Raw genomic sequence first — 25,816 nt, 5'->3', positions numbered from 1 at the left:
TAAAACTAAGGTTTAGGTTAAAACAAGAGTGAAATGTTATTCTAGCTCTTGCTAGATTCTTTGTGTGAGGTTACCCTTGAACCATTGGCTGAGGTGAATTGTATTTCCGATTATTATCATTTTATCGCACCTCATCTTGCTTTAAAAACTGAGACATTTATTTTGGTGTTTTGGGTTTTCACTCCATCAATTGTTTATTTGTTCTTTAAATTGACACCAAGCTGATTTGTGCTGCCACATCGTCTGTACTCGTCCTCTCGGCTCTGGGACCCGTTAACAGAACGAGACACGACTTCTCTCTGATGGCATCAATCCCCACGAGTTAAAGACAAGAGTGCTCCTCTGTGCGACTGCAGCACGACCGGACTCTTAATCTCAAACATCTCTTGCCCTTCTAATGATGCAGCGTTGACGTTGCACAGCGATGTTTGTCTTTCCGAGGTAGGAAGCTGAAGCAGCCGAAGCATTTAATCTGCGTGTGTCGCCGCTTTGGCTCTGAATGATTCATTCGCAGCCTCAACAAATGGCTCCCCTGCTCACTAGACTGCGCTCTGGACGCCCGGAGTTTATGTTCCGCTCCGAGATGTTGACACATTTCATCATTTCAAACGGTACCAGGGACGGAAAATATGACGAGGCCTGTCGGGCCAACCGCGGGGGCTTCAGCGCACCGCCTACACGACCGTTTTTTCTTGGGCAGATTTTTAATCGTTCGTGGACAGACAACGGCACTAACAGTGGATCAGAACCGGAGTCCTTAGGTGCTCCGACTTTCTTGGGATTCCTAAGTGCTTCCTGCAACCCGCGGCAGAATACATTTTAGAGCTATTTTCCGTGTCAAACACAACATCTTCGAGGCGTTTCAACCGCTGCAGCGAGTATGAATATCAATAATGAATCCTTTTCACCGTGGACGTCTTGTTTCTCTAACATTTCTACCTTTAATTCGCTCTGTGCCTCGTGACAACATTGTTCCTCACTCCCCTGCTCTCTCCGGCAGATGCACTTAGAAGGCAATTAGGTTCTGTTTTTTTGTTCTTTTTGTGTGTATTTATGAGTTTGATTCTTTTGTTTTTTTGTGGACGCTAATGAATTCGACGTATTAAACCAAATGTCCCAGGGACATGGTGCTTAGCGCTGTATCGTGAATTTGTGAGGGAATAAAAAAGCGGAATGAAATAAAAAGTGAGGCGGAAGGAGAGAGTTTAAGCCTTGGTGTGTGTGTGTGTGTGCGTGTGTGTGTGCACGCTAGACGGATTTGGATAATCATGTTTCAACGAGCTCGAGGCGACTCTTTGTGCACTGCGCAGCAACAGGTTATAAAATATCCCATCCTCCGTGGAGCAACAACGAGCATCACGTTGCCTCGCCTTCCCTCCTCGTCTCGCCCTTCATCTCGCCTCCTACTGTATCTCTCCCTTCCTTCTCATTAAAGGCTAGCCGCCGCACGCTTTTTATAACATTTTAATAGCTGTGGCACCCAAGATCTGCCTCACAACAATTAGTTTCTATTCAACTGATACATTTTGCTAAAAGGTGTATCACAGAGTGCTGCTTCACAAAGGGACAATTAGAGGGAAAAAACTCATTATTGTATATACGTGAACCTAGAAAAACATTGACCGAGGCTCACCCTGTGATCGCTGTGTGCCACACAATGCTTAAATAATTACCCCGATAGAGAACACATTGTAATCCCGCTGGGCATGTTGAACGTGACACGCAATCAGAGGATTCATTATCACTCTGCCACAAAATGGTTTTGCATGGACGGCGCGCTAATATGTATCGGTCGTCAATAATGATGATGACACACTCCAATGTGAAGCAATTATTTCTTGAAGAATCAAAAGGTACAGAGCCATTAGCGCAGGAGGCGGCGCAATGCTACCACCGACAAAATCCCATCAAGAGGAGTTTAAACATTCTAAATGGATGAAGGACAGCAGCCATTATAACATCACCATCAGCTGCACTGAACGCAGAATGACTGCATCAGGGAACAGTGTGTTCATATTGACTCTGATGTTATTTCTACATAACTCATGTGCTGCTAACGGCCTGTTTGCACTATTGCATAATGTACTTCTGCACGGTTTAAAGGTAAGTTATGCTGTGTGTATCGTGTGTTTCTTTGCTTTACCTGGACATTCGCCATTCCTCATATTCCAAAGCTGGGTCAGTGCTCCAATATAAACATTCCTGCGTCACTAGTAGACACTCAGACCCAGGTGGCCGCTGTTCGATTCGTCATGTCAGTTGTTGCGTCTTGCAAAAACCCCAATTTACCCAAACACCCAGCCTTGCTTTTGTTACCTTACAAAAGCAAGGCTGGGTATTGACACCCCGTCACTGACCAAGGTACGGTATTTGAAACATTGGCGTGACAATATGTATCAGTGGAAACATATATCAGGAAGAGTTGCTAACCAAAGCTAGTGAATTTACATAGTTTACAAGTTACAAGTTTACTGGTTGTGAAAAGATATTATTTCACCTTCTTACCGACGAGGCCAAAACCTACCGACGCACCTGCTGCTTATCAATCAGCCACGTGCTGAGCGGCTCCATGAACCTCACGGTCGGCCCCGTTAGTACGACGGCACGTCGGAGAGCTGCTCGAGAAGCAGACGTACCTTTATGAGAGCAAGGGATCCACATCCTGTGCTAATTAAGCCAGTGAACAGGTGAAACACTGCGTGACTAATGTGGAGCGCTAATTTAAGCAAGCGTGTGTGTGAGAGATGAACCGGGCCCTCAAGTGCATTTGAACAAATTTTACATCTTAATTGACTTTTGTAACATTTACAACCTGGTTTCTGTTGCGCGGCAAATGGATTTAACGGCAGGACTTATAAATGCTCTGCAGCATGTGGTAATTATTGCAGAAAATCTCTGTTCCCAGTGAACGGTGTCACAAAAGGGCCAAATCAACATAATAATTTGTGAAGTAAAGTAAATATTCTAACTTAATATAATCTATTTTTTGAAACTCCAAAATATTCTTTAAAAAAGTTAATTTGGGCTTTGGGTAGTTTAGTGTCTAATCAAAGGAGAGTGAACTGTGTGAATGTGTTTGTTAGCAATTTCACCATATTCATTTAAAAGATGATAATATATTGCGTTTCCGGCTTGTTTTCTGTTTTTCCAGTTGTCAAAAATACTAGATACAGAGCCGGGGTCGGAATGAAGCTAGCTAGCTTAGCACATTGACTTGTGCTTGAACTAGCTAACGTTAGCATGTTCAACTTGTATTCCTTCCTGTGAACACGTTAAACAGTAATAGATGCAGCGTGATTAGTCAACTTGGTCAATGAGTTGCTTGTTTTCCACTTTGGACAGCGCTAAGCTAGCTGTCATGCTAGGCTAAACAATGTTTGTCCTCAGTGGGTCGTGTTGGTGGTATTAGTAGTAGTTTAGTTTCGTCCTTTGGTCCTTAATGTCAATTTTCAAAAAAGGATGGTTGTAAAAACCATAACAGTGGGACACTGAATTAAAGGGCCTGTCTAAATTGCACGGGTAGTATATTGATTTGGGTCTTCTCATCTCGCTCTTGGGAGGAAAGCGAATGAACCAATCTACCGAGGGGCTGCGTGTCTCTCTGCAGACATCAGGGTGCACACGTCTTCTGCAGAAAATCCATACCCGTAAATAAGCCTCACCACTTGGTGGAGAATGAATGCAAGCACAAATCAAACTTGTTTTGTAAAGGAATGTCAAATATACATTCCAATGTAAACTTTCCAAACACAAAGCCATCACAACGCTGAAAAATAGTAACCTGCCCTCCATTTGTTTTCCTCAGACTCGACCAAGAAGCTGAGGGATGTGCTGCAGGAGTTCCATGGAGATGGTGTGTTGGCTAAATACAATCCAGAGGAGGTACGTGCCGTTTATACTCCTATTATATAACACATGGTTTATTGAGCTTTGAGCCCTACTTTGCTATTGGTCTGCTTCATAAACCTATTTTTAACCAAGCTGCCATTTCAGCTTTTAATTTTAAATCATCATGCTTACTGTATTTCAAGGCTGGATTTTTGTATTCAACTTTAAAAGTGTGAATCAAGAATTATTTTATCTTTCAATTTAACAGTCTGTGTTCAAATAGAAACGCATACTATAAAACAGGTTCCCTTTGTGTATTATTCAATATACTAATTTTGAAATAACTATGCATGCATATTAATAATATTTTTTCCATGGTAGTTATAATATCCTTTTATATAGTGAGAACTTAATAAAGAGAGTTCACAGTCACTGAGCATTCACAGACATCATGTCTTTAGGATTTTTTTCATGCACAGGTGGAGTGAGCATTATTAGCACAATTTAGGACATGAGAACTGCACGACCTCCATCAACATGATGGGTTTCTTTCTTTCTACAATGCTACATGTTTAGAAGCAGGACATCCTCAGCCAGGTAATCTCTTCTCTCTGATCCGTTGTTGCTGTGTTTTGTTCAGTGTTTCTTGTTGTTTCTAGTTTTGATAAGAATAATGATCTATTCACACAAACAGTGAAATATTATATCATCTTGAATGTGTTTCTTGAAGACAACAATTAACAACTAACAGAATCAAACAATCAGGCAACCTGAGAGTCCGATGGAAACAGACGTAAGCAGAGAGCCTCTGAAATAGCCCTTCACTCGCCCACAGCCTAAACCACACAAGGCATCTTTCTGAGAAAGAAATCTGCAAAAGGAATTTTTGATAAAGATCAGATTCAAACCCCTCCCTCTCAAACAAACCACCATTCGTCTTAAAAATCATCTGTGTTCCTTTGAAGCCCTCAAGGCGACTGCAGCTCCTCGTGACCAACAACACACTCTTATTTTTCGGAACTGTTTTTTTTTTTTTTTTTAGGACATTGACTTTGACGGCTTCAAGGTCTTCATGCAGACGTTCCTGGAGAGCGAACTCCCCGAAGAGTTCTGCCGACACCTCTTCATGACGTTCAGCAACAAGGGACCCGAACCCGGTCCCTCATCGTCTGACAAACCCAGAGTCTCTGGTGAGTGTAGCGAGGAAGTCTTCACCATAACAAACCCGGGAGCTGTTAGCGCGGCGTCCTGGTGTTGTGTGGTTACTGATTACTGCTGTTGTTGCTGATGGACGGCTGGTTTGTCCCTCGTTCCACGCCCTCACAGCAGTGACTCAGTCTTGATTTGAAAGAGGGGATGCTTTACTGTCTTTGTGTCGAAGCAGAACCATTTTGGTTTGTTTGTCAGTTTTTTGGGGCCCATTACATGATAACAGATTTCCTGCCAGGCTCAGACCTCTGGCACACAAAGCAGATTGTAGTGTAGCGGCTGCCAATTGTCTTGGCTGCGGTTCTGTTTGTTTACAGCATTTGTACTAATATCTCGTTCTGGTGTGATGGATGAGTCACTGGTACTAAAGGGAAAATTCTGCTCTCTTTTGGATGTCAACAACACGGAGATGTGCAGTTGAAATAGTAGCCTTTGTACTTGCAGCCAAATGGCCAATTTGAATAATAGCGAATAATAATATTGATAATAAAGGCCTACATGATTTTGGCCTGATATATGTTTTCAAATATCTGCATCGACTTTGACACTTTAGTTGTGTTTTAGTCTCTCAGAGCTTCTTACACTTTGTTCAGTGCCTTTGATGAATGCACGTACAGCGCTCATATTAGCCTTTGCATGAATTGCAGGTGGTAATGGAACACAAGCAATGGCTGAAAACCGAGTTGTCCTTTCTCACTGATGATAGAGACTCATTTCTGTCTGTTGAAAGTCATGTGCAGTTTTTGCTCATTTGGTTGATGATTGCTGCAGGCATAATGAGCTACAGGAGGTAAAAAAAAGCATGCATACTGCAATTAAAATAATGGGATTGCCTTTTATTCCATTTTTCTTTTTTCATTTTACCCGTGCGGTTACTACAGCAGAGACAGACCCGCACAGGAGATCAGAGGAGTGTATTATGAAAGAGAATAAAGTTCCCCAGTGAGTGGAAGCATTGAAGGCCGCTCCCCGCGGAGACTGAGCGGCACATTGACTGTAAAAAGTGAGGTTGCTTTTTTGTGTCCAAGCAGCAGTGGGACTCAATACTTGACATGCAGCTTAGCAAGGAATGAAATATAATCTAGTCACTTTTTTTCCCTAGAGTTAAGAAATCCATCAATCACATCTTAAAAGTAAATTTGTGTCAGTAAACTGGACTAATTTCTTATTCCGAAACGAATATTGTGACCTGATTAGAACTAAGATACCCAAATATTCTACACAGTCATTGTAAATTCTACTAAACCATTTCAAGTAAAGGTAAAATCTGTAGTGTATAAAAACCGAGTACACTCACTCATTTAGCACGTGATGACCTGAATCAGGGCAGTGCTGGAGTGTGTGTGTGTGTGTGTGTGTGTGTGTGTGTGTTGATAAGGTCTCATTGATCCAGTTTTATCAGTAAGGCCTCCCATCACCCCAAACACAGATAAGAGAACCACTACACACTAAACAGTTGATTTCACCTTAAAAGCCCCTTTAGAATGCTGCAGCTGGACGTACGCACGGACTTGATAGCGTGGTAGTGATGAATGATTCATGAATGATGTCCCTCTACTCTGAGGTACTGACGGTGATTACTGTATACTACAGATACCCCTTATTCCTTTAACTTGGTTTAAATCATGAAGTTCCTGGTTCAAATATTTCAAAAGGCCGTTTTTGTCCCCTGCTGTTTTTACCGTCCAAAAACAAAGTTACGACATGGTAAACAGAGACGGGTCAAGCACTAGGACCAAGCGGAAAAACGGCCGCTCAAGCTGAAGCTGCTTTCGCTTAGTTTAGACCCGCCCACAAGCTCCTCGATTGGTTGTGCTGTTGCTTGTGTAATTGGCCGTCACCGCTGTCACTTCATCGGGTTGTAAACCGGCCTGCTAGTTGCCGAGGACTCGAGGAGTCCATGTTACTCTGCCACTGTAAGTTGGGCGTTTGTTTTGCCTGGGTCACGTCAGCTATAATTGTGTAAGTTGTGTTGTGTGAATTGTGTAAGAGATTGTGTTACTGGACATATTCTCTGTCACAAGCAGCCCTGTAACTGAAAAAAGTCAAAAACCGCGGCAGCTACCGCTGTCGCTAACGGTTTATTTCCCACACACAAGCTCCTAGCAATAGAAAACTATAAGAACTACTAAAAAAAAACAGTGAACTGAAAAAGTTTGCGTTTTATTAAAAATACTTGTGCCCCCGCCCGAATTTATGAAATCAAAAATTCGTCCATGCTAGAAATTAAACGTTTTTGTTGCCGCCCGCCAACAATCACCCCGTGTGACTGAAGCCGAGCCAGCGGGTCACCGGGCCGACATTAGAGGCGTCGCGGAGGATGCTCTGACCTTTCTCCTCCGTCCCCCTGCAGGGCTGAAGCTGATCAAAGGCAGCTCCACCCCCCTGAGGACCGCCTCCCCGCCCCCACCTCTGGAGACGGTGCAGCTGAAGGACATCGTGTGTTACCTCTCTCTGCTGGAGGGCGGGCGTCCCGAGGACAAGCTGGAGTGTGAGTGTCGACCCAGATCACGTGGGCCCCTCTGCTCACTTCTCTGCCATTCAGTGACGTGATGCAGGTAGAAAAATCAGGCAAGAACCAACGACTGAGACATCGACGGGCCGAGTTAATGTCAGTGGTCAGGAGGCCGAAACCGCAGCGGGTGGATGGAAGTTGGGAGTAATTAATATTTTGGGGAGGAAAACATTTTATCATTTTTTTTATATATAATTTATACATAAATCATAAAATCTGTCAGGTTGGCCCGCCCTAGTCAGGCGCCTCCGTTTGCCGGGTCCTATTATGCCTGCAGTGGATGAGCCAATCAAGTTATCCGGACGTCAGGAAGAACTTGTGTCTCCAGCCCAGAATCAGCGTGTTATCATCAGCAAGGGTTCTAGAAAATAGTTTTCCTCTGTGATGTAAGACAATAATGGATGGAGTGGAGGTCGTTAATATTTAAAGCTGATATATTAAGGGACCAGCCAGTGTGATGCGGCGCTCATGCCGCGGCCACTAATGAAAGGAAAGTTGGTTTGTGTGGTTGGGCCGGTATGATCTGTTCATGCAGCACCCGGAAGAACTACTGTTGCTATGGTTACCCGCAGTATGATAGATAGATAGAACCATTTGGGAAGAATACCTGTTTGATCATTAACTTGTTTTCCATGTATGGATGTTGTGGTAGCTGACAGCCGCCGGCTGCATGTTGTCAACCGTTTGGAGGCATTATCTCATTAATGGATAGGCGTTTAAGAAAAAATTCAAAATGACATTGATTTGAAATGATGCATAGTGTAAATGTGGGACTTATTTTTCACTATCTATAGATTAAGCGCAATGCTAAATATATTTGTTTACTTACCAGCATCGGCCACCATCAGTTTCATCCCTTTTTATAGTTTCCTGTTTGCTTCCAAACCCTCTGAATCTTTAATCAAAAATGAATTAGACTACCAGCGTGGAAAATGCGGAGTTGGCCAGCCTCTGTACGTTTGTTTGTTTCTTTTGGTTTTCTCTGGTGGTGAGCAATAACATTCAATTTAATTTAGTTTTAACTGAAATCAGCTCTTTGAGCCTCCAACAAATGTTGGCGTTTATCGTTTATTTAGAATTGTCATCACCATTTTCTCTTTTGGTCATTGCAGCGCCTCGTTTAGCTTCTCTAAAGAGATTCCTAAAGAGAGTTTATCTCTCTTAATTGTGTTTATCACATCCGTTATTAATTCCGTAACATCACCTAATCAGTTTTTTCAGTGTTCCTGTAATTCTCATCCATCTGTTGAATTATTGAGTAGCGTAGAACTCATTAAGCACGCGGGTGAATAAATAATTCAACTGATGCTGCCTGTGTCTGCACATCTGAACTGTGGCCCACGTCTCATTGAGCTTTTCCCGCCTGCGTCCTCAGCTCTCGCCGATGCACTCGGTTGTTGTTGTTTCTGAGGAGACGGCTCTCTCTGCTGGTCGGCTTGAGGACTACTCGGCTTTCTCAGCTGATGTGTCTGCAGTGAGAAACAACACATTTATGAACTCTAGAAGGGCCCAGAGAACCAACTGTGGGGGGAAATTGTGTTATCTTGCTGCAGTGCCGTTTCCATTGTTTCAAGAATTTATTTTAAATTAGTGTTTAAAGGAGAATATGGCAGAAGTAAACCTGTTTATATATTAATAAGAATGTACCAGCAACTCAAGGTGTCACCAGAGAGAGAAAGTTAATTGTTTCATTTCTTTTTTTTAATGTTATTTAACACCATAAAAAAGTAAAAGATGAAAGTTACACACAAAAATAAGGGAATTCCAAATGGATAAGCACAGAAGACAGAGAAAACAGACAAACAAAGAAAAAGATAAAAATTGGTAACAGATAAACATAAGTAAACAAATACAGAAGTTGAAATTTATATCAAATATTTGGTTGTATAAATAAAATACGACCATTATTTTTAGCTTTTAGCTTTATCTTAGTTGTTGTGTAGCCTTTACCCCAACAGAGCTGATATTCACCCGTGTTGCTGGACTTCGATCGGAGACTGCTCTGTTGTGATTGGTTGTTTTTGGTGAGGGTGGAATTCTGGAGGAGCCTTTAAGAGCACTGATAGGAGGCTGCAGAATGGTTACGTTCCCCCACAGATTATTCATCCCATATGCGATTGTCAGGATTTAATGTCAGTTTAAGCAGATATATAAAAGTTACAAAGTGTTGCTTTAATGAATCCAGTTTTTATTTTCTTTTTATGAGAAAAGTCCCAGAAGAAACTCTGTCCAACCCATTTGTACTGCGGACAGAGGCTACCAACAGCCCCCATCATCTTTAGCGTTTTATTACCTCTCTGGGTCTCCGCAAGCGCCACCTCGTGACACCATCACCTTACACCCGACACCCAACGCCAGACACCAGCATCACTTCCCCTCCTTTTACCCCCCAAAAGGTCACCCCCTCCCCCCTTTAGGAAACTGGCACTTAGCTCCTCGTTAGTGGCTTTACGGACCGCACATCTGACGTCAACTCCTCGTGATGTCAGCAGCGCCCGCCGCCAACTGCACCTCGACCGCGCTCGCCTGCAAGCCGTAGGGCGGAGGAGGGATGGTGGTGTTGGTTAAGGGTGTAGACATTGGCACGGAGACGCTCTGAAGCCAGGTCAAGTTGTTGTTGCCGTCGCGTCTATGTGACGTTCAGAAATCCATATCGTCCCTTGATGCTGGAGCCGTCGGTTTCCATGGTGACGCCTTTGGTAATTGGGGGCCATTTGAAGTTGCAACGTTCAGATGCAAACAACTGCAGAGATCTGGGTTTGGCACAGAGGAAATAAAAGCTGTTTTACGGCGCCAAGGTGCCGCGGCTTCACCGGCCAATAACGGCCTTTTAAAGTTCACTTCAAAGGCCGCAGAGAACCGAGCGGTGATGCCGCAGCTTGACCGTTTCTTTTCTCTGTCCACAGTTATGTTCCGCCTCTACGACACCGATGGAAACGGGTCCCTGGACAGCTCGGTAAATATTTCTCCTCTTTAACAACAACCGTCACCTGAAGGTCTTTGTTGAGAGGACACATTGTTTCACTGAATGCGGCCCTAAATATGCACTGTGGGGATGTTTTAATTGCTGGAGAACTTTTATGTTTTTAAAACATTAATTACGTTCATGAGCATCAGAGCCAAGGCTTGAGAGGAAAATGTGTCCCATTATCTGTTGTTTTATTTCTACATAATAGATATGAAATGATGGTGAAAATGTCCCAATGTGATGCCTTGTTTTGTCAGATTTACAGGCAAAACTAAAATACATTACATTTAGGATCACAAGTGAGGAGCTTTTTTCCATTGAATATTATTCTTTCTAAGAGGAGTTTGTTATTTTTCAAATTACGTTGTACTTGAAGCGAGGGTTAAATAGTTTAAGCATATAGTCAGTTTGCTCACATTACATGTTATACCATAACATTGGTGCTTTGTCTACATACAGAAAGTGTTTATGAAGGTTAAGTGGGTGGAGGGGTAATATATGCTATTATTGGCTAGGATGGAGAGCGTAAGGAAAGGAGACTGGAGAGTTTCCAAAAAAAGGGGTATAGAGATATTGATTTAATCTGGTCATAAGAAGATATTAAAACAATAATAAGCCCTTTTTTATTTGCTTTCAACATCTCAAAGAAGTCCAAAGTGCATCATAGTGATTTAGTATCCCACTGGTTAATAATACCCCCCACATCCCCCTCCAAAAGATCAAAACCATTGTAATTAAGCCATCGGCCTCGGAGCTCCTCCCACGCTGCCTTTTGTTTTTCCCGGTGTGGAACAGTGACATTTCCAACCGGCTATTACGCGCTGCCCGTCAGTCTATTCACGCCAAGGGCACTTAGCCCGGGAGGCTGCGGTACGCAGGAAAGGTAAACACTGTGTTTTTGGGGGGGGGCCCTGTAATTGACTGTCTTGTGTCTCACCGCAGGAGCTGGAGCACATTATCTCCCAGATGATGCATGTAGCCGAGTACCTGGAATGGGACGTGACCGAGCTGAAACCAGTAAGACACCCAGTCAGCAGAAGTAATGATGGGAGTTTAGAAAACCTCTCGGCTGGTTTCCCCACTCCTTTTTCATCACAACAATTACTTTTAACGCTAAGTAATGATAACTAAAAAAGTGAACTTTGAACCCAAAGAGGAGCTAACCATTCCAATTTGCTCACAAACTCCTCCTCCTCCTCTCGCCTTCTGACGTATCGACGCAGATCCTCCAGGACATGATGCAGGAGATCGACTACGACCACGATGGCACGGTGTCGCTGGAGGAGTGGATCCAGGGGGGCATGACCACCATCCCGCTACTGGTGCTGCTGGGCCTGGAGACGGTGAGTCCACGGAGGACGACCCGCAGCACCCGGGATTATTCGCCTCCACTTATTGAGGCGACTGACGAATTGTCGAAACATTTGTAACATCAAGATGTCGCATCTGAGCTGTCAGAGATACATTTACATCGGCCTCATACCACGCTTGGAAAAACTGAAAAAATGTCACAAGGTAAACGTTTGCTCTCTCGTTTTTTTGCTGATGGGAAATGTTAATATTTCATTTGATATTAGACAAAAGGATCAACATATCTGAACACGTAATCGATTCACACACATTCATCATTTCATAATCCTTCCACTAGAGGGAACCATTAGACAGGCAACGGCGGAAATCCCTTCTTGTTTCATTTTTTATGAATGGAAATTACTACCAAGGCAAGGCAGCAAAACTTGTCCCACCAGCCAGAAGAACTGGAAGAATACAACACGAGTTCAATGATACACACATGAGCCGAGGATTCTCCCGTCAGAGTATAAAAACATGTAACGAAGCGCTCAATCATTCAATCAATTCAAAATGTTTGTGTTTGCCTGCAGAATGTCAAGGATGACGGGCAGCACGTGTGGAGGCTGAAGCACTTCAACAAGCCGGCCTACTGTAACCTGTGTCTCAACATGCTGATCGGACTGGGGAAGCAGGGGCTCTGCTGCTCATGTGAGTGAACTGAAACTAGCCCTTTGTTTTAAGCCTACAGCTTGAAATGTAGGTGTTACCTTATTATCAACTTTTGATGTGTAGAATACGTTTCGGTCCTGTTTTCATCAACTTTGAATGTTTGTGAAATGATATTGTTACTATTATAATGTGACGGGGAAATACATGAATTCACCTTTTTACACTTTGTGTAAACAATAAAGCACATTTTTACAAAAAGCTTCAACCGTTAATCTGTTAATCAAAGGAGATGAAATATCATTACACAAATGATGGTGTCTTATGTAGCACTTGTTCTTGCACCAGGGCTTGAGCAAACATTACTCAAGTCCTGGTGCACTCGTAGCACTGCTGCTGTCGTTGTTGTCGTTTCTCCTCTCCTCTGCGCTCCTTTTAAATTACTCTTAGTTGAAAGTCTTGAATTAAAATGTTTTTGCTTTTTTCTCTCCCCCTCCCCCAGTCTGCAAGTACACAGTGCACGAGCGCTGCGTGGCTCGCGCTCCGCCGTCTTGCATCAAAACATACGTCAAGACCAAGAAAAACCCAGAGGTGCGTCGGATTGGAGTGTTTAGCGGTGGGCACGCTCGGCTCAGCGGTGCTCAGGATGAGGGCATCTCTTCTTCTGCAGGAATTAAAACAACTCAATCTGCTACTAGGCATGGCTAATCGCCAGGACGGGTCTGCTTTACAGACAGACGGCGTCGTTTGTTGGGCCTTTCTGGCTCTCTGCTGTGCTTTTCTTCTCCCACTCTCTCTCTCTCTCGCTTTCCTTTCTTGCTTGTCTTCTCTCCGGCTTGCTTTCTTTAATTGTTGTGTCACTTGTGCCTTTGTATAGGTCTTGTTTTTCTGCACCGTGTGTCTTTTCTCACCTCTCTCCCTCCCTGCACGCCGCCTCTCCCTCTCTCCGCAGGTAATGCATCATTTCTGGGTGGAAGGGAACTGCCCCACCAAGTGTGACAAGTGTCACAAAACCATCAAGTGTTACCAGGGCCTGACCGGGCTCCACTGTGTGTGGTGTCAAATCACGGTAAGCCGCCCCCCCGAGGAGATGCAGCTCACCTCCTCATTATATTCCCACTGCTTCTTGCTTCGTTTTTTTTTTTTTTTTTTGGGGGGTTTTGTTTTTTGCACCTCGGCTGCCTCACAAGCCATCCCACCAATTTACACCCCGAAAACACTTGTTTGTTGTTGCGAGTTGCTAGAAATTTAAACCCAAGCAAAAGACGCGCGTGACGCAAATGAGTCCTCGAACGCGCATGCAAACCTTAACGTGTGCGTTTGTTTGTTAACTAACTGCTGCGCCCCCCCGCGCCCCGGCGCCCCCGACCTGCAGCTCCATAACAAGTGTGCCTCCCACGTGAAACCAGAGTGTGACTGCGGACCCCTGAAGGACCACATCCTGCCCCCCAGCTCCATCTGCCCCGTCGTCCTGGTAAGGCTCCTTGCTGGTCAGCATGGCCGACGGAGGCTAACCTGGTTTGACACCGTGTCACCCGAGGATGCAATCGTCAGCCTCCCTTCTCCCACTGGGCGCTCAAATGGCGAAGCTTTATTTATTTTTTTATTAAGAAAATGGTAGAAAGTCCATTTCACAGGAAAAGAGTGCAACTAAAAAAATCAAGAAGCATCTCTAAAATAAAGATGATTCTTTTGACTTATAGATCGGCAGAAGACAACAGCGATCTTGAAAGGTTTTATTCAAATGGAGCAGCAATTGCTCTGAAAATCAGCATCTGTTTATAAACTAATTTAAACCAGATTCAGAACCAGATTAAAAAAAGCTATTTTCAGGTAACCTCCTGCGTGTACAGTATACATTATTGGGAGGCTACGGCAATAAATACAGGCTTCAACAACAGTAAAAAAAAAAAGAATAATGCACAGAGAAGATCTTTATAGTTTCAAGTTTGATTTGCAAAGTACAATTCCTCTCTTACCATTTGTGTAATAAATAGTTAAAGATGCATTTTCCTCCGTGTTGGAAATCACCTCATGCATGTGTCCGCGGTTTGACCTTTGACCCCCAGGAGAGACAGTCGACGCTGAGGAAAGACTCGCGGTGCAGTCAGTCGAGCAGAGGGAAGATGCAGAGAGCCAACTCCGTCACAGTGGACGGCCAAGGACTCCAGGTACGTGTTGTCAGTCCTGATCGTCAATTTGTATTTTTGTCGGGAGGGTTAACAGAAATAAATAAAATAAAAATAACGCCCCACTTTATCGGCTGATCAGTGCAGGACACAATCCACCTTTCCGTCTGAAGCAGGAACTTTTAAAAATATCTGATTTGAGGTGAATAAAAGGACCTGCAACATAAAGAGGAGCCAGTGGCGATGTTAAAAATATGAAACATAATCCCAAATAGATGTTTAAACCCGACATTTTTTAACCCGAAACTCACCATTCATTACTCGATTTGTACTACCTTTTGTTTTGAAGTGAACCTCTGCAGCTGGTCATGTGACGAGAACGCCGCTAATCGGTATCATGCAGCAGAGCTCGGACCCCCAGCCGCCCCCCCTCCCTTACTATCTGTTAGCCGGCGACGTCTGTGGCGACTGCTCGTCTGCGCCAGGCCCAGAGAGAAATATGATGAATCACATCCCCGGCACATCCATCTCTGCCTCTCGCCGGCTAACCAGCGTAATAATCCAGATTATTATTTATAATTACAGGAAGTAATGGATCACTCCGGACAGGACAGGGAGCTCATTAATTCCCCCTTGGCCTGCTGGGAAAGCAGACAGGGGGAGTTAAGCGCTTCATCTGTGTCAGGGAGAGTGCGGGCCCAGTTGTCGCACGAAGGGGGCCGGACTCCGGCGGGATTAGAGCTTTGTGAGTCCGGCCCTTCGGCACCACGGGCGCCTTTTCCCAGCGCAACACACACACACACACACACACGTGACAAACTGCCCCGCCAATTAGGAAGCGGTGACAAAGGACTATTAGGACGGAATCGTCAATCGTGATTCATCAGTTTGAGGGTATTGATCGGCTGAGGGATGGATGGGTTGTTCTGCTGTACTGAAACCCGGCCTGCATCCGCTATCACTTGCAGCCATAACTTCTGAGAAAACCCGGAGCAGATGCACAATATCATTCAACCTGAGTGATATATTTGGCATACGGTATTCTTCATTTTTTTGACAAATCTGATAAAATGACTAAAACTAAAAGTATTGTGATATCTTCGAGCTCCGTTGTTGTACAAAAACTGTCACAAGTCACACTCTAGTTTATTTTAAATAAATGAAACATTTGCCCTATAACGCTTGTTTGAGTTAATTCAAACAAAATGTATACCAAGCATTTTTTTTTTTCGAACTCGAATTGACATACATCACATTGCTTTTTCTCTTTCCACGGGATTTTTAAAAATATTCTAGTGAGAAAAAGAACATTTAAATGATTTATTTTCTAAAATGTTGCTTTAGAAATACATTTATTTTGAGGACTTTATCACTGTTCTCCTTTTTATAATTAGATACTATAATTAACACAAGATTAGATTTGGACTCGGGCAAAGAAAGTGGTGCGCGCCCACACTTTGCCTTCCAACCACTCCATGAAACGGGAAAGCTACGATTGAATCAGGCGGCTGGAAGTGCCCCGTCGACTCGGGAACAAAAAAGAAAAGAAGAAAAAAGTCTGAGGCACACGGCTTGAAAGTGAATTCCTGTGAAGCATCCTGCAGTCTCCGAACGCCGACGCTTTGTTTTGACATCTCCCATTCAGATCACAACAATAGAGGGCACTCATCCTCTGCTGGTGTTTGTCAATCCGAAGAGCGGGGGGAAGCAGGGCGATAGGTGAGTACACCCTCCGCCTGGACCAGAAAGGCCTCCGGAGCTCCGCTCCTCACAGTGACAGGGTGCTTCGGGCTTACTTACTACTTACTTACTTCAATTAATAAAAGATACGAGGACTTCAGCGCCGACCGCCCCTCACCTCTCCACAGACGCCCCCGCTCGCTGTCACCACCCCGGCCGGTCCCCCGTCTTTATCCCAGGGCTAATTGGGTTATTACTGAAGCATATTCATTCGCTCCTTATTACGCCGGCCCCTCATTCGTTTAAATTATGAGATCAAAATATGACTTCAGCCAGTTGATGTAATGAAATTGAAATTAAAATGAATTAGTCTTTCTAATGGTTTCTCCTTCAGGGTATGTCTTTGGGTATGTCCCGGCTCGCCGCCGTGTCGCGCTCCGCTTGGACAGAATGTGACACTAAATCCACATTCCTGGAATGTCTCTTGAATCTTCAAACGTTTGCGTTGTAAGTTTTGGTTTATTGTTTACACTTTCTCTGATCTCGCTCTCTTTCGCTACATATTTCCTCCTGCAGGATTTACAGAAAGTTCCAGTATCTTCTGAACCCGAGGCAAGTGTACAACCTGGCCAAGAATGGACCCATGCCAGGGTACGTGGATCAGTAACAGCAAAGTGCAAATATACACATTGAAGCATTTAGTTTAACAGTAAAAGTAGCAACTCTCTCGAGGTCTTTTATGTGAGACAGAATATAATAAATATAAATAAATGTTTTGATAAGGTTAACTCTTAAAAATCAGTGTTAGCGCTCTTTTACATTTAGCTTGTTGCATTCTCCACCGGCTCCACTAGATGCCACCAAATCTTCCACACTGTCCCTTTTGAGTAAAAGTGTTACCTGCTCATGGATGTGAATGTTTAGTTTAAAATCAGTCAAATTACAATATGACATCAAATTAAATCATTTTGTTATTACTGCATGATTAAAAGTCACTTTTCTATTTCTTTTCATTTATTTGAGTTAATCTATTAAAAAATAATTTATATTAGTTTTTCAGGCAGAACATTATTAATTGATCTCCGAATTTTTAAACTTAAAAAGCGTTAACAGCCGTAAACATCATAACATTAATGGGAAAAGAAAGACACATCCTGGAGAATCTGCTCCTGATCTTCTGTTTACAAACAGGCTGCTCACATATACAAATCATAATAACCTCCATCACATGCAAGAGAGGCCTTTTAATATCAGACCCTCCACTTCCTCTCATGTGGCGCCGCCACAAATGAGGGCGGCTCGCTTGTAACCAACCCTGGAGACGACGGCGTCATGTACCGCGGCCTCCGAAGGAGCGGCGGCTCCATATGCATAAGCCCCGCGTGGGAGCGCCCCGGTGCGGGTGACACCGGCGGCTGACGGACGGGCAGACGAGCGACGCTCCTCGCCGTCCCACGTGTGCTCGCGCATACAGACGAGCAGCTCACCGCCGGGCTGTAGGCGTCCGGGCTTCCTATGGGCCGCGTCTTGTGATTAAGGCAATGAATGGATCATTTACATGCGTGAGGCCCCTTCGCCGCTCTGGCAGGCACGCGACATAAGGGACGGCCGCGCACCGCCGTGCCGCCTCGCTGTCTGGCTTTGATTAGACCTGAAGCGCGCACTCACAGTGCGGCTCGCAGAGCGGAGACGCGCAACCCTCCTCGAAGGGGGCCCGACCTCGTGTCTCACTGGTTTTGATGACCCCCTCCCTCCGAGACGTCGCCTGCAGCCGGAGCTCCCTACCCGGAGCTGACGGCATTCCAGATGACCTCGGGCCGCCGTAACCCGGTTAATGTCCCGTCAGGTGTACGCCCCGCCGCACACATTAGGAGAGGTGACGGGTCACCGCTGGACACGGCAGGCCGAGGCAGCCGCACGCGCCCAGCTGTCAATTAGGAGCCTCGCTAACGCAATCACGGCAAATTAAGTGTTTTGTTTCTTGGTATTAAAATACTCCCAAAGTTGCCTTTCATGTGCACGGCCGTCTGTTTTGCGCCTAATGCAGTTTGCGGTCCCAGTTGGAGAGTAATTGAGCGAATCATTTACCCGCCATACGAGCCTCGGAGGCCGGCTCATTGGGTTAGGGCTTTGTTATTGTGAAGGAACGGAAGAAGTTGGACTGAACATTGCCTGTCATGATCCAATTAGCCCTCCAACAGGCGGGCTAGCTCGTCGAATGAGTTACTGTCAGTGCGACATGTGTTGTTTTGTGGGATTAGGGGGGGTTCACGGAAAGGATCGGCACACGGATCCGTCATGTGAACACTTAACACGCTCTCTTACCGACGAGTGAAAGGCTGATACGTCCAAAGTAATTGTCATTTCTTTCAACACCCGATCGATCCGTGACTTTGAGCAAAAAGAATAGAGGACACTCACCACTTGTTGCAGAATATGACGTGTGAGAGCGTGACAATTTTCAACACTTGAAGAGGAAGCGGGGGCAATAAATTTAACTAATTACACACTCCCAAGTAAAACGTTTTCAAAATAAAACGTTAGGAATAAAGGTTCTAGAATAAACAATTACAATCTTACCCTCTCCGATCAGGGCCTCTCTGCAGAAACCAATGTGGGTTACAATTCGTTAGTACAAAGAGAGAAACGAAAAGCTCCTTTGTGAATCAGCACACACGGTTTTTGAGCAACTCTTGTTCATTCTAAAGCAGCCCACGTGATGCTGTAGTGACGCGCAGGGCCCACTGTGTTTGCTTGCAGGCTGAACTTCTTCAGAGACGTTGCTGATTTCAGAGTGCTGGCCTGCGGAGGGGACGGCACTGTGGGCTGGATCCTCGACTTTATAGGTACAGAACACATCGTACATTTAACGCTCGGCCTCCTAAAGTCGACTCATACTGCCGATGACGTACCACGTGGTGGAGCTTGACCGCTTTGTTTCTTTTTCTTTCTTTAAATTGCATTTGTTTTTTATTAATTTTCCAAAGCCAGTGGCGCCGCTCGCTGTTCATCCCGGGCTAGTAAAGCGTACATTATGGTCTGTACATAAACGCTTTTCATTACGTCCGAGCCTGCGTATTCAGGGGAGGTAAAGTGGGATGATTACGTGTGTTGGAAAACAACAAGCCATCATTTGAGGGGAGAAAAGGAGAAAAAACACCTGGACCTCTTTATTTACTTGTTCTGAAAACGTGCTTTGAAAAATTGCCTCAATTTTTTATCAATCAAAACGAAGAGAGGTAATAACCATCTCTTGAAATAGACTGTGCAACTGGAGTTGTACAAAAAATGATTTGATGCTTTCTTTGCAGGTATTTGCTGTGAGTTTTCTCGGTGTGGCCCTCTTCGGTATATGTGGGGTTGTGATATTTGTCCCGCTGTTCCAGATAAGGCCAACCTGGACAGGAACCCCCCCGTGTGTATACTTCCTCTCGGCACGGGCAACGACCTGGCGAGATGTCTGCGATGGGGAGGAGGTACGGACAGAGAAATTACGTCCATAGTGACCAAGCGTGAATATTTCAACAGGCATTAACCCGGTTTTGAGAAGAAAGACGCGGTTTCTAGTCTTAAGTCTTAATTTGATTATCAAAGCCATTCATCTTTTGATTGGTTGACCTTAAGGTTAAATTACAATTTGAGGGGTTTGAAACCCATTAAGGACCTCTCGACCAACTAATTATGGCTTACAGTCCAGTAGAAGCATTTTCAAAGGCAGTATTTATTAAAAGACCTTTTTCAAACTACAAAAATTCCCAAGGACAAAGTATGTAATGCTGTAGTGATAAATTAATTAAATCATTGTTAGCTCTTTGTTAAAAAGCTATTTAAACACACATTGAGCGATTATAAGGAGCATCAATTATTTCTGATCGTAAGTCCCTTTTCCGCGTCTCTGCTTGGAAGCCTTTATTCTCGCCTCATCGCGACTCACACCTCATGGTTTGTTTCCCTGAGGCTACGAGGGCGAGAGCCTCCTGAAGATAACGCGCGACATCGAGAACAGTTCAGAGATGATGCTCGATCGCTGGAAGATCGACGTCACGCCCGCCGACAAGGAGGAGCGAGGGGACCCGGTGCCTTACAGCATCGTAAACAACTACTTCTCCATCGGAGTGGTGAGTCCAACTTCAGCCAACAGTCATGGCACCGAGGGGATAGTCTTTCGTTTAAATCATAGCGAGAGTAGATTTAAATGGTTTATACTTAAAGTTTTCTAGTATTGGAGTTATGTATTTCCACAAAAAAGACCCCAGAGGATCTGTCTTAAGAACTTAACATAACGGAGACACAGAAGACTCCACCAGGAATATTATAAATCTATTTTATTGTGAAAAGTAGAAACACTTTGAGTGGATCTGGTCTGCGCTGCTTATGTCAAGGTTGAGAGGAGTAATAAAGTCTGCCTTCTTGGCAAAAAAGGTGAAAAATTATATTATATTTTATTTTGGCGTTAAGGTACTAATGACAAAAGAAACAACGCAAAATAACCCTCAAAACTCTGCTGCAATGTTCTGTTGCTTCATAGTAGTCTATTTTCTATTTTCGAGTCTCACTTTCTTCTCCCAAGTAGAAAGAAAGCAGCTTAGATCTGCGCCCCCATTACATTGCATTACATCAGAGGTCATTTAGCTGACGCTTTTATCCAAAGCGACTTACATTTTTAACCCATGGCTTTTTACCTTTTTTTGCCCTGGGGAGCAATTAGAGGTCAGGTTTCTTGCTCAGGGACACTTCCCACATAGAACATGGGGCCGTCAGGACTTGAACCATCAACCATGTGCTTCCCAGCACACCCTCTCTACCCCCTGCGCCAGACAACCCATTAGCTTTTTGGAGAGGGATAATTCTTTAAAAAAATCAAAAAAAGTCACCACCTTTTTTTTCTACTCACAATACAATTTTAACAAAAGTGCTTATATAGTGACAGTAATTTTATTTGTAAAGCATCTCATACGATGCAAATACACAGTAACAATCGATAACACATTGCAAAACAACGCCAATAAAACAAAGGGGGAACAATCCTTTTAACACCAGAGACTGGGAATTGTTGGGATGAGCTTCTCGATGACATCGGGACAGCAGAAAGCCTAGAAACACCTCTACCGACTACACCTGGACTAGTTAGCACTTTATTAGCACTTACCAAGGCACTTACTTTTAGCACTTTGTAGTTTGTAGCTTTCTTGAAGAAACGGTACTTTGATTTTCTTTGTTTTACAGCTTGGTATTTAGTATTGTGTAAGACAACTTACAGTTTTAACTATCATTTATTGTTTGGTTTGACGAATGCAAATCTAAAATGTACAACGTGGGTCATTATCTGCATTTTACCTGTAGTTCTTATTCATTGTTGTGCCTTCATACAACAGAAGGCGCTATGAATAGAACACCTCTTCTGTAACATCGCCCACACGGCGGGATTTCGCTTCTCAGCACCGTGTAACTTTTTATTTTTCGCAGGATCTTTTAAAGCACGCTACAGTGTCACAAACCTTACGTGTGCGACTTCAGGCTCACCTGTGAGCATACGGCGGCTTTTTGATCCTTTCACACCAAAGAGAAGTTTAATCACGGGGACAAAGTCTCCACCGCGGAATAGCCGAGGAGCCAGTAAACCGCTTAACCCAACAGACGGACGGAGAGACACCGTCAGTTATTTAAAGATACAGAAAAATAAATAAAAAAACTCCAATAACGGCATAATCAGTCAATTTGTTTGCTTTGATCACATTCTGGTTGGGCCTTTATTGAGATGTGCTCAACAGCCTCTGATTGACGAACAAGCCTCGTCGTGTCTTTGGCGTCACCCGCCCCCTCCCCCCCTCACCCCTCTCCCCTCCACACACACACACACACACACACCCTCCTGTCCATCTACTACATAATGACACTGATTTCACGTAGCTCATGTTAGCCATTACTGATAAATGTCAGGGGAAATATGGTAATTGACATTTGCAGGTGGCATAGGAGGGAGCCACTCGATGTTGGGAGACGTAAGTGATGCATGGCTTCACAAATGTTAGTTGAATAACACCTCCAGCCGGGGCCCCTAATGACGATGTCGGAGGACTTTGGCGGGCGGGTCTTGTTAACATTGTGATAAAGGAGAGCGCTACTGGCTGTCGTACAGGGCTAAGTGGTTACAGCGGGGAAATGCATCTCTCCACATTCATCCTGTGGTTCGAGCGCATTCATTTGCCTGTATAGAAAAACAGGTTTGGAGCGATATATTTCCTGCGTAGATTTATTCCGCCTGTTCTCATCCGGCATTCGTAGCCGGAAATTAAAATCCACGTTATCTTGAAAGAAGTTTGAAGAACTTGAGAGACGGCGCTTCTTTAGTTATTTTTTCTCAAACAACAATAGTTTCCTCAATACAACCAAGTATTTGTGTTGCCTAAAACAAACTGAGTTGTTTACTGTGAAGCTGGAAGCTTATTTTGAAAAGACTGTATGCGTGTCATGAGCGGAACTTAACGCAATTTTTTGTGTGATGGCATCCATGTTGCATGAGGACATGTTGTTAGCTTCTCTAGCACAGCGCTGTCAAATCAGCCTTGTTTGTAAGACGCTTTGTAAAGGCACAAAAAGAGTGAGAGGTTAAGTGGAATAGGTGAAAGGAGTCGGAGCTGGAAAATCCTTCAGAAAATGTCAGATTTGGGGATATTTTTTGCAGAAATCCAGCATAAAGCCTGGAGGGAAAACCAGAGAAGTACGCCTCATATTTGGAGCATTGGATGTGTACATCCTCAGAAATGAAACGTATAAATCCCAGAGGTTTCCTCATCACAGCTTCACGTCAACTCTTCTCCGTGCAAAGCGTCCTCACTGAAGATATTACCAAAGCTTATTGAACACTTTGGCAACAGCATTAAAAAAAAAAAGCTAAAAAAAGAAAAATTGAAACATCAGATTTTCTGTTCAGTATTAAAAAAAAAACATCTCTCTCAATACCTTTTCCAACCCTGGATTGAGTGGAATGAGTCGTGACATTCAGTGAGGACGCATAATGTCTCTGGATTTGTAGTCCTGGCGAGGTGTACGGATGCCTGGTATTGATTTACGACTATTTGTGTTTTTTTAATGTGACTTTTCTGTTAAATACACCATAGAAATAACAGTAAGTTGTTGACTCCTTCTTGCTGAACCAGAGCTTTGTCCCGCCTGGTTCCTGGACTCATCACCGCTATTGTCTCCGCTCTGCAAGCGGGATTAGCACCCGGCAGGCGTGATGATGACAAATGAAGTTGTTCGTGGGGGATTAAGAAGACTTTGATATCTCTATGGAATTGAGTGTGATATAATATTTCATGTCACATCAATTATTATTTTTTTCTTTTTGGCTTTCCGTTGGAACGAAAAGACCGAAAATGGCAATAAAGATTACCCGACAAGTCAAGCTGGTAATTACCTCAGAGATTATGCAGATGGAGATTAGATTGTTTCTGTAATGACGACGTTGAAACCAAGACATCAGCAGGAGAAGCGCCGCCGCCGCGTGCTCAAATCTGAAGTCATTCAAAGAGAACTTCTACCTTTCTATCGCTGCGTTTGCTCTCGTTGCTCTCTAACGGCCTCCAACCGGAGACTCCTCTCATTTCAAGTTGTTTCAATCCAACAACTCGGGTGATTCTTTCAACAACAACAAAAAATAACCATCCCTTTTTTGTCGTCTTTTTTTCTCTTTTTTGGGGGAGGTGTGTAGGGGGGGGGGTCTTCCAAACTAACCTTCTTCCACGGCGGTTCAGAATTAATGGCCGCCGTCCCTTCGGGAGGATGTGGAAGTGACGTGAAGTGTAATGATCTCAATCAGGACCAGGGGTGAGAGACAGAACTAATCTCTGAGCGCGCTCCACTACCATAATGCAGTCAGCCGCCCTAATGACCCCGGCCCTCCTGTCAAAGCCATTACTCTCCCCCGTGGTGAAAGGCACATCAAACCGCTGGGGCCCACTCGTAATTGGACTAAACTTTGAGCTATGAGAGGACATTACACATGTCCTGTATTAATTTGGGTGCCAGATTTTTACATTGGTAATTATTTGAGGGCAGCTATGGAGAGAGAGAAGGACGGAGAGGGGGAGAGAGCAGACGCCGCCGCGAGGGGGTCATGAACATGTGTCCAACATACTGATATATATATATATATATATATATATATATATATCAGTAGCTGTGCTGATTATACAAAGTTTATGGAACATTTAGTGAGGAGAACATGTCATGGGTTCAGTCTTTGGTCGTTTTATCACGTTAAAGTTTTAATATTTTTGAAAAGTTGAAATCATTTCAGCCACTTTGATCACACGTATGAACATAAATCATTGTTTCAGGTCTGCAGGTCTGAAACCTCACCTTATGACGTGTACTTTTGGAGTGCGCTTCAATAGGGAGGCGAGAATAAAATACTTTCATCTTTGAGCAGACACATCTATCTATCATTTCTATAAATTCTTGTTGGCTTTTTTCCTAATGTTTTTAGTTGATTTCATAATTGTATCAGTCATTTTACGTATCTGCCAAGTTCTGTTATTTGTCCATCTTGAAAAACAGATATATAGTGTATATTCTTTATGAGGTTGATTTCAGCAACATGGCGGCATTGAGCCGGTTCACTTCAAAAGTTTCCCCCCTTCAACAAACTACCGCTGCGTCGATGGAGGACCACAAAGGCCTTCCTGCGCCGCCGGCAGCTTGAAATCGCTGTTTACTGTTGCAAAGCCGCGGCTCCACTTGTACAAATCTCCGATAACGGAGCCTAAACCAAAGGGGAGACAACCTCTCTCGCTTTTCACTCTTTTGTTTGCAGCCATTGTCCTGTTTGCAAGAAAGTCAAGTTGCGCTGTCTCAGATATATCCATCATCTCACCTCTCTGGCTGGCGTTGGAAGCGTGAGGAGAGTCTGCGGGGATCTTGAAGGATTCTTTTGGTCTTCAGCTTACAGCGTCTTCAAGAGACTTCAAGAGAAGCGCCATTGATTTCTTTTCTCTTTTTGGCTTCTCTTAAATATCGGTATAGAGCGCTAGCAGGGGGTCTTCCCTGTGGTGTAGTTCCACTCAAAATGGAGCGGGTCAAAACAGATTGCTTTAGTAGAAGGGAGGAGGAGGAGGAGGAGGAGGAGGAAGCAGAAGAAGAAGAGAAGGACGAGGAGAGGAACAAGCTCCAGAAATTTGTAGCCACTTCCTAGCTGCTTCCTGAGAAGTTTGTTCGGAGTCTTTTTCATCAGGAAGGTCTTTCTTTCAGCGTTTTTCTGCTGACACCGACTTGGAAGTGTAAATTAAAGAAAATTCTCTCTGTCCTTCTGTAGTTCATTACCTCAGACTCCCCAGTCTGCTGCCGAGGTCCTCTGCATACTTATTCGCACAACTGATGTGGGGAACAGGGATGTTTAATATGAGCATAATATTGATCTGGTTTAGCTTTTCCCGTGTTTGTCCCTGCATGCCTTGTGTGTGCGTGTGTGTGTGTGTGTGTTGCCTTTATTGCATGGTAGCATGCCCGGCTCGTTAGCCACGAGCC

At 44.1% G+C, this 25,816-nt stretch overlaps 1 protein-coding gene across 4 annotated transcripts in view; it reads left to right on the top strand.

The window, feature by feature from the left end:
• The window catches only part of dgkb (diacylglycerol kinase, beta), a 48,796-nt gene that overhangs the window by 3,692 nt on the left and 19,288 nt on the right, over positions 1–25,816 (top strand). Inside the window, exons 3-19 of one of the 4 annotated variants that reach the window (XM_040164832.2) lie at positions 3,806–3,882; positions 4,405–4,425; positions 4,871–5,018; positions 7,391–7,528; positions 10,459–10,508; positions 11,463–11,537; positions 11,744–11,863; positions 12,404–12,521; positions 12,982–13,070; positions 13,432–13,548; positions 13,855–13,953; positions 14,549–14,650; positions 16,254–16,327; positions 16,865–16,939; positions 19,049–19,134; positions 19,675–19,764; positions 20,246–20,406. In XM_040164832.2, the coding sequence (XP_040020766.2) occupies positions 3,806–3,882; positions 4,405–4,425; positions 4,871–5,018; positions 7,391–7,528; positions 10,459–10,508; positions 11,463–11,537; positions 11,744–11,863; positions 12,404–12,521; positions 12,982–13,070; positions 13,432–13,548; positions 13,855–13,953; positions 14,549–14,650; positions 16,254–16,327; positions 16,865–16,939; positions 19,049–19,134; positions 19,675–19,764; positions 20,246–20,406 (1,640 nt within the window). Of the gene's footprint in view, positions 1–3,805; positions 3,883–4,404; positions 4,426–4,870; positions 5,019–7,390; positions 7,529–10,458; positions 10,509–11,462; positions 11,538–11,743; positions 11,864–12,403; positions 12,522–12,981; positions 13,071–13,431; positions 13,549–13,854; positions 13,954–14,548; positions 14,651–16,253; positions 16,328–16,864; positions 16,940–19,048; positions 19,135–19,599; positions 19,765–20,245; positions 20,407–25,816 lie in introns of all 4 variants that reach the window. The other 3 variants (XM_040164831.2, XM_078094640.1, XM_078094639.1) reach the window with 3 other exon arrangements.

This window comes from Gasterosteus aculeatus, chromosome 20, assembly GCF_964276395.1.
Source record: "Gasterosteus aculeatus chromosome 20, fGasAcu3.hap1.1, whole genome shotgun sequence".
Taxonomy (NCBI): Eukaryota; Metazoa; Chordata; class Actinopteri; order Perciformes; family Gasterosteidae; genus Gasterosteus; species Gasterosteus aculeatus.
Note: the sequence above shows the minus strand (reverse complement) of the source record. Positions and strands in the feature narration are given on the sequence as shown.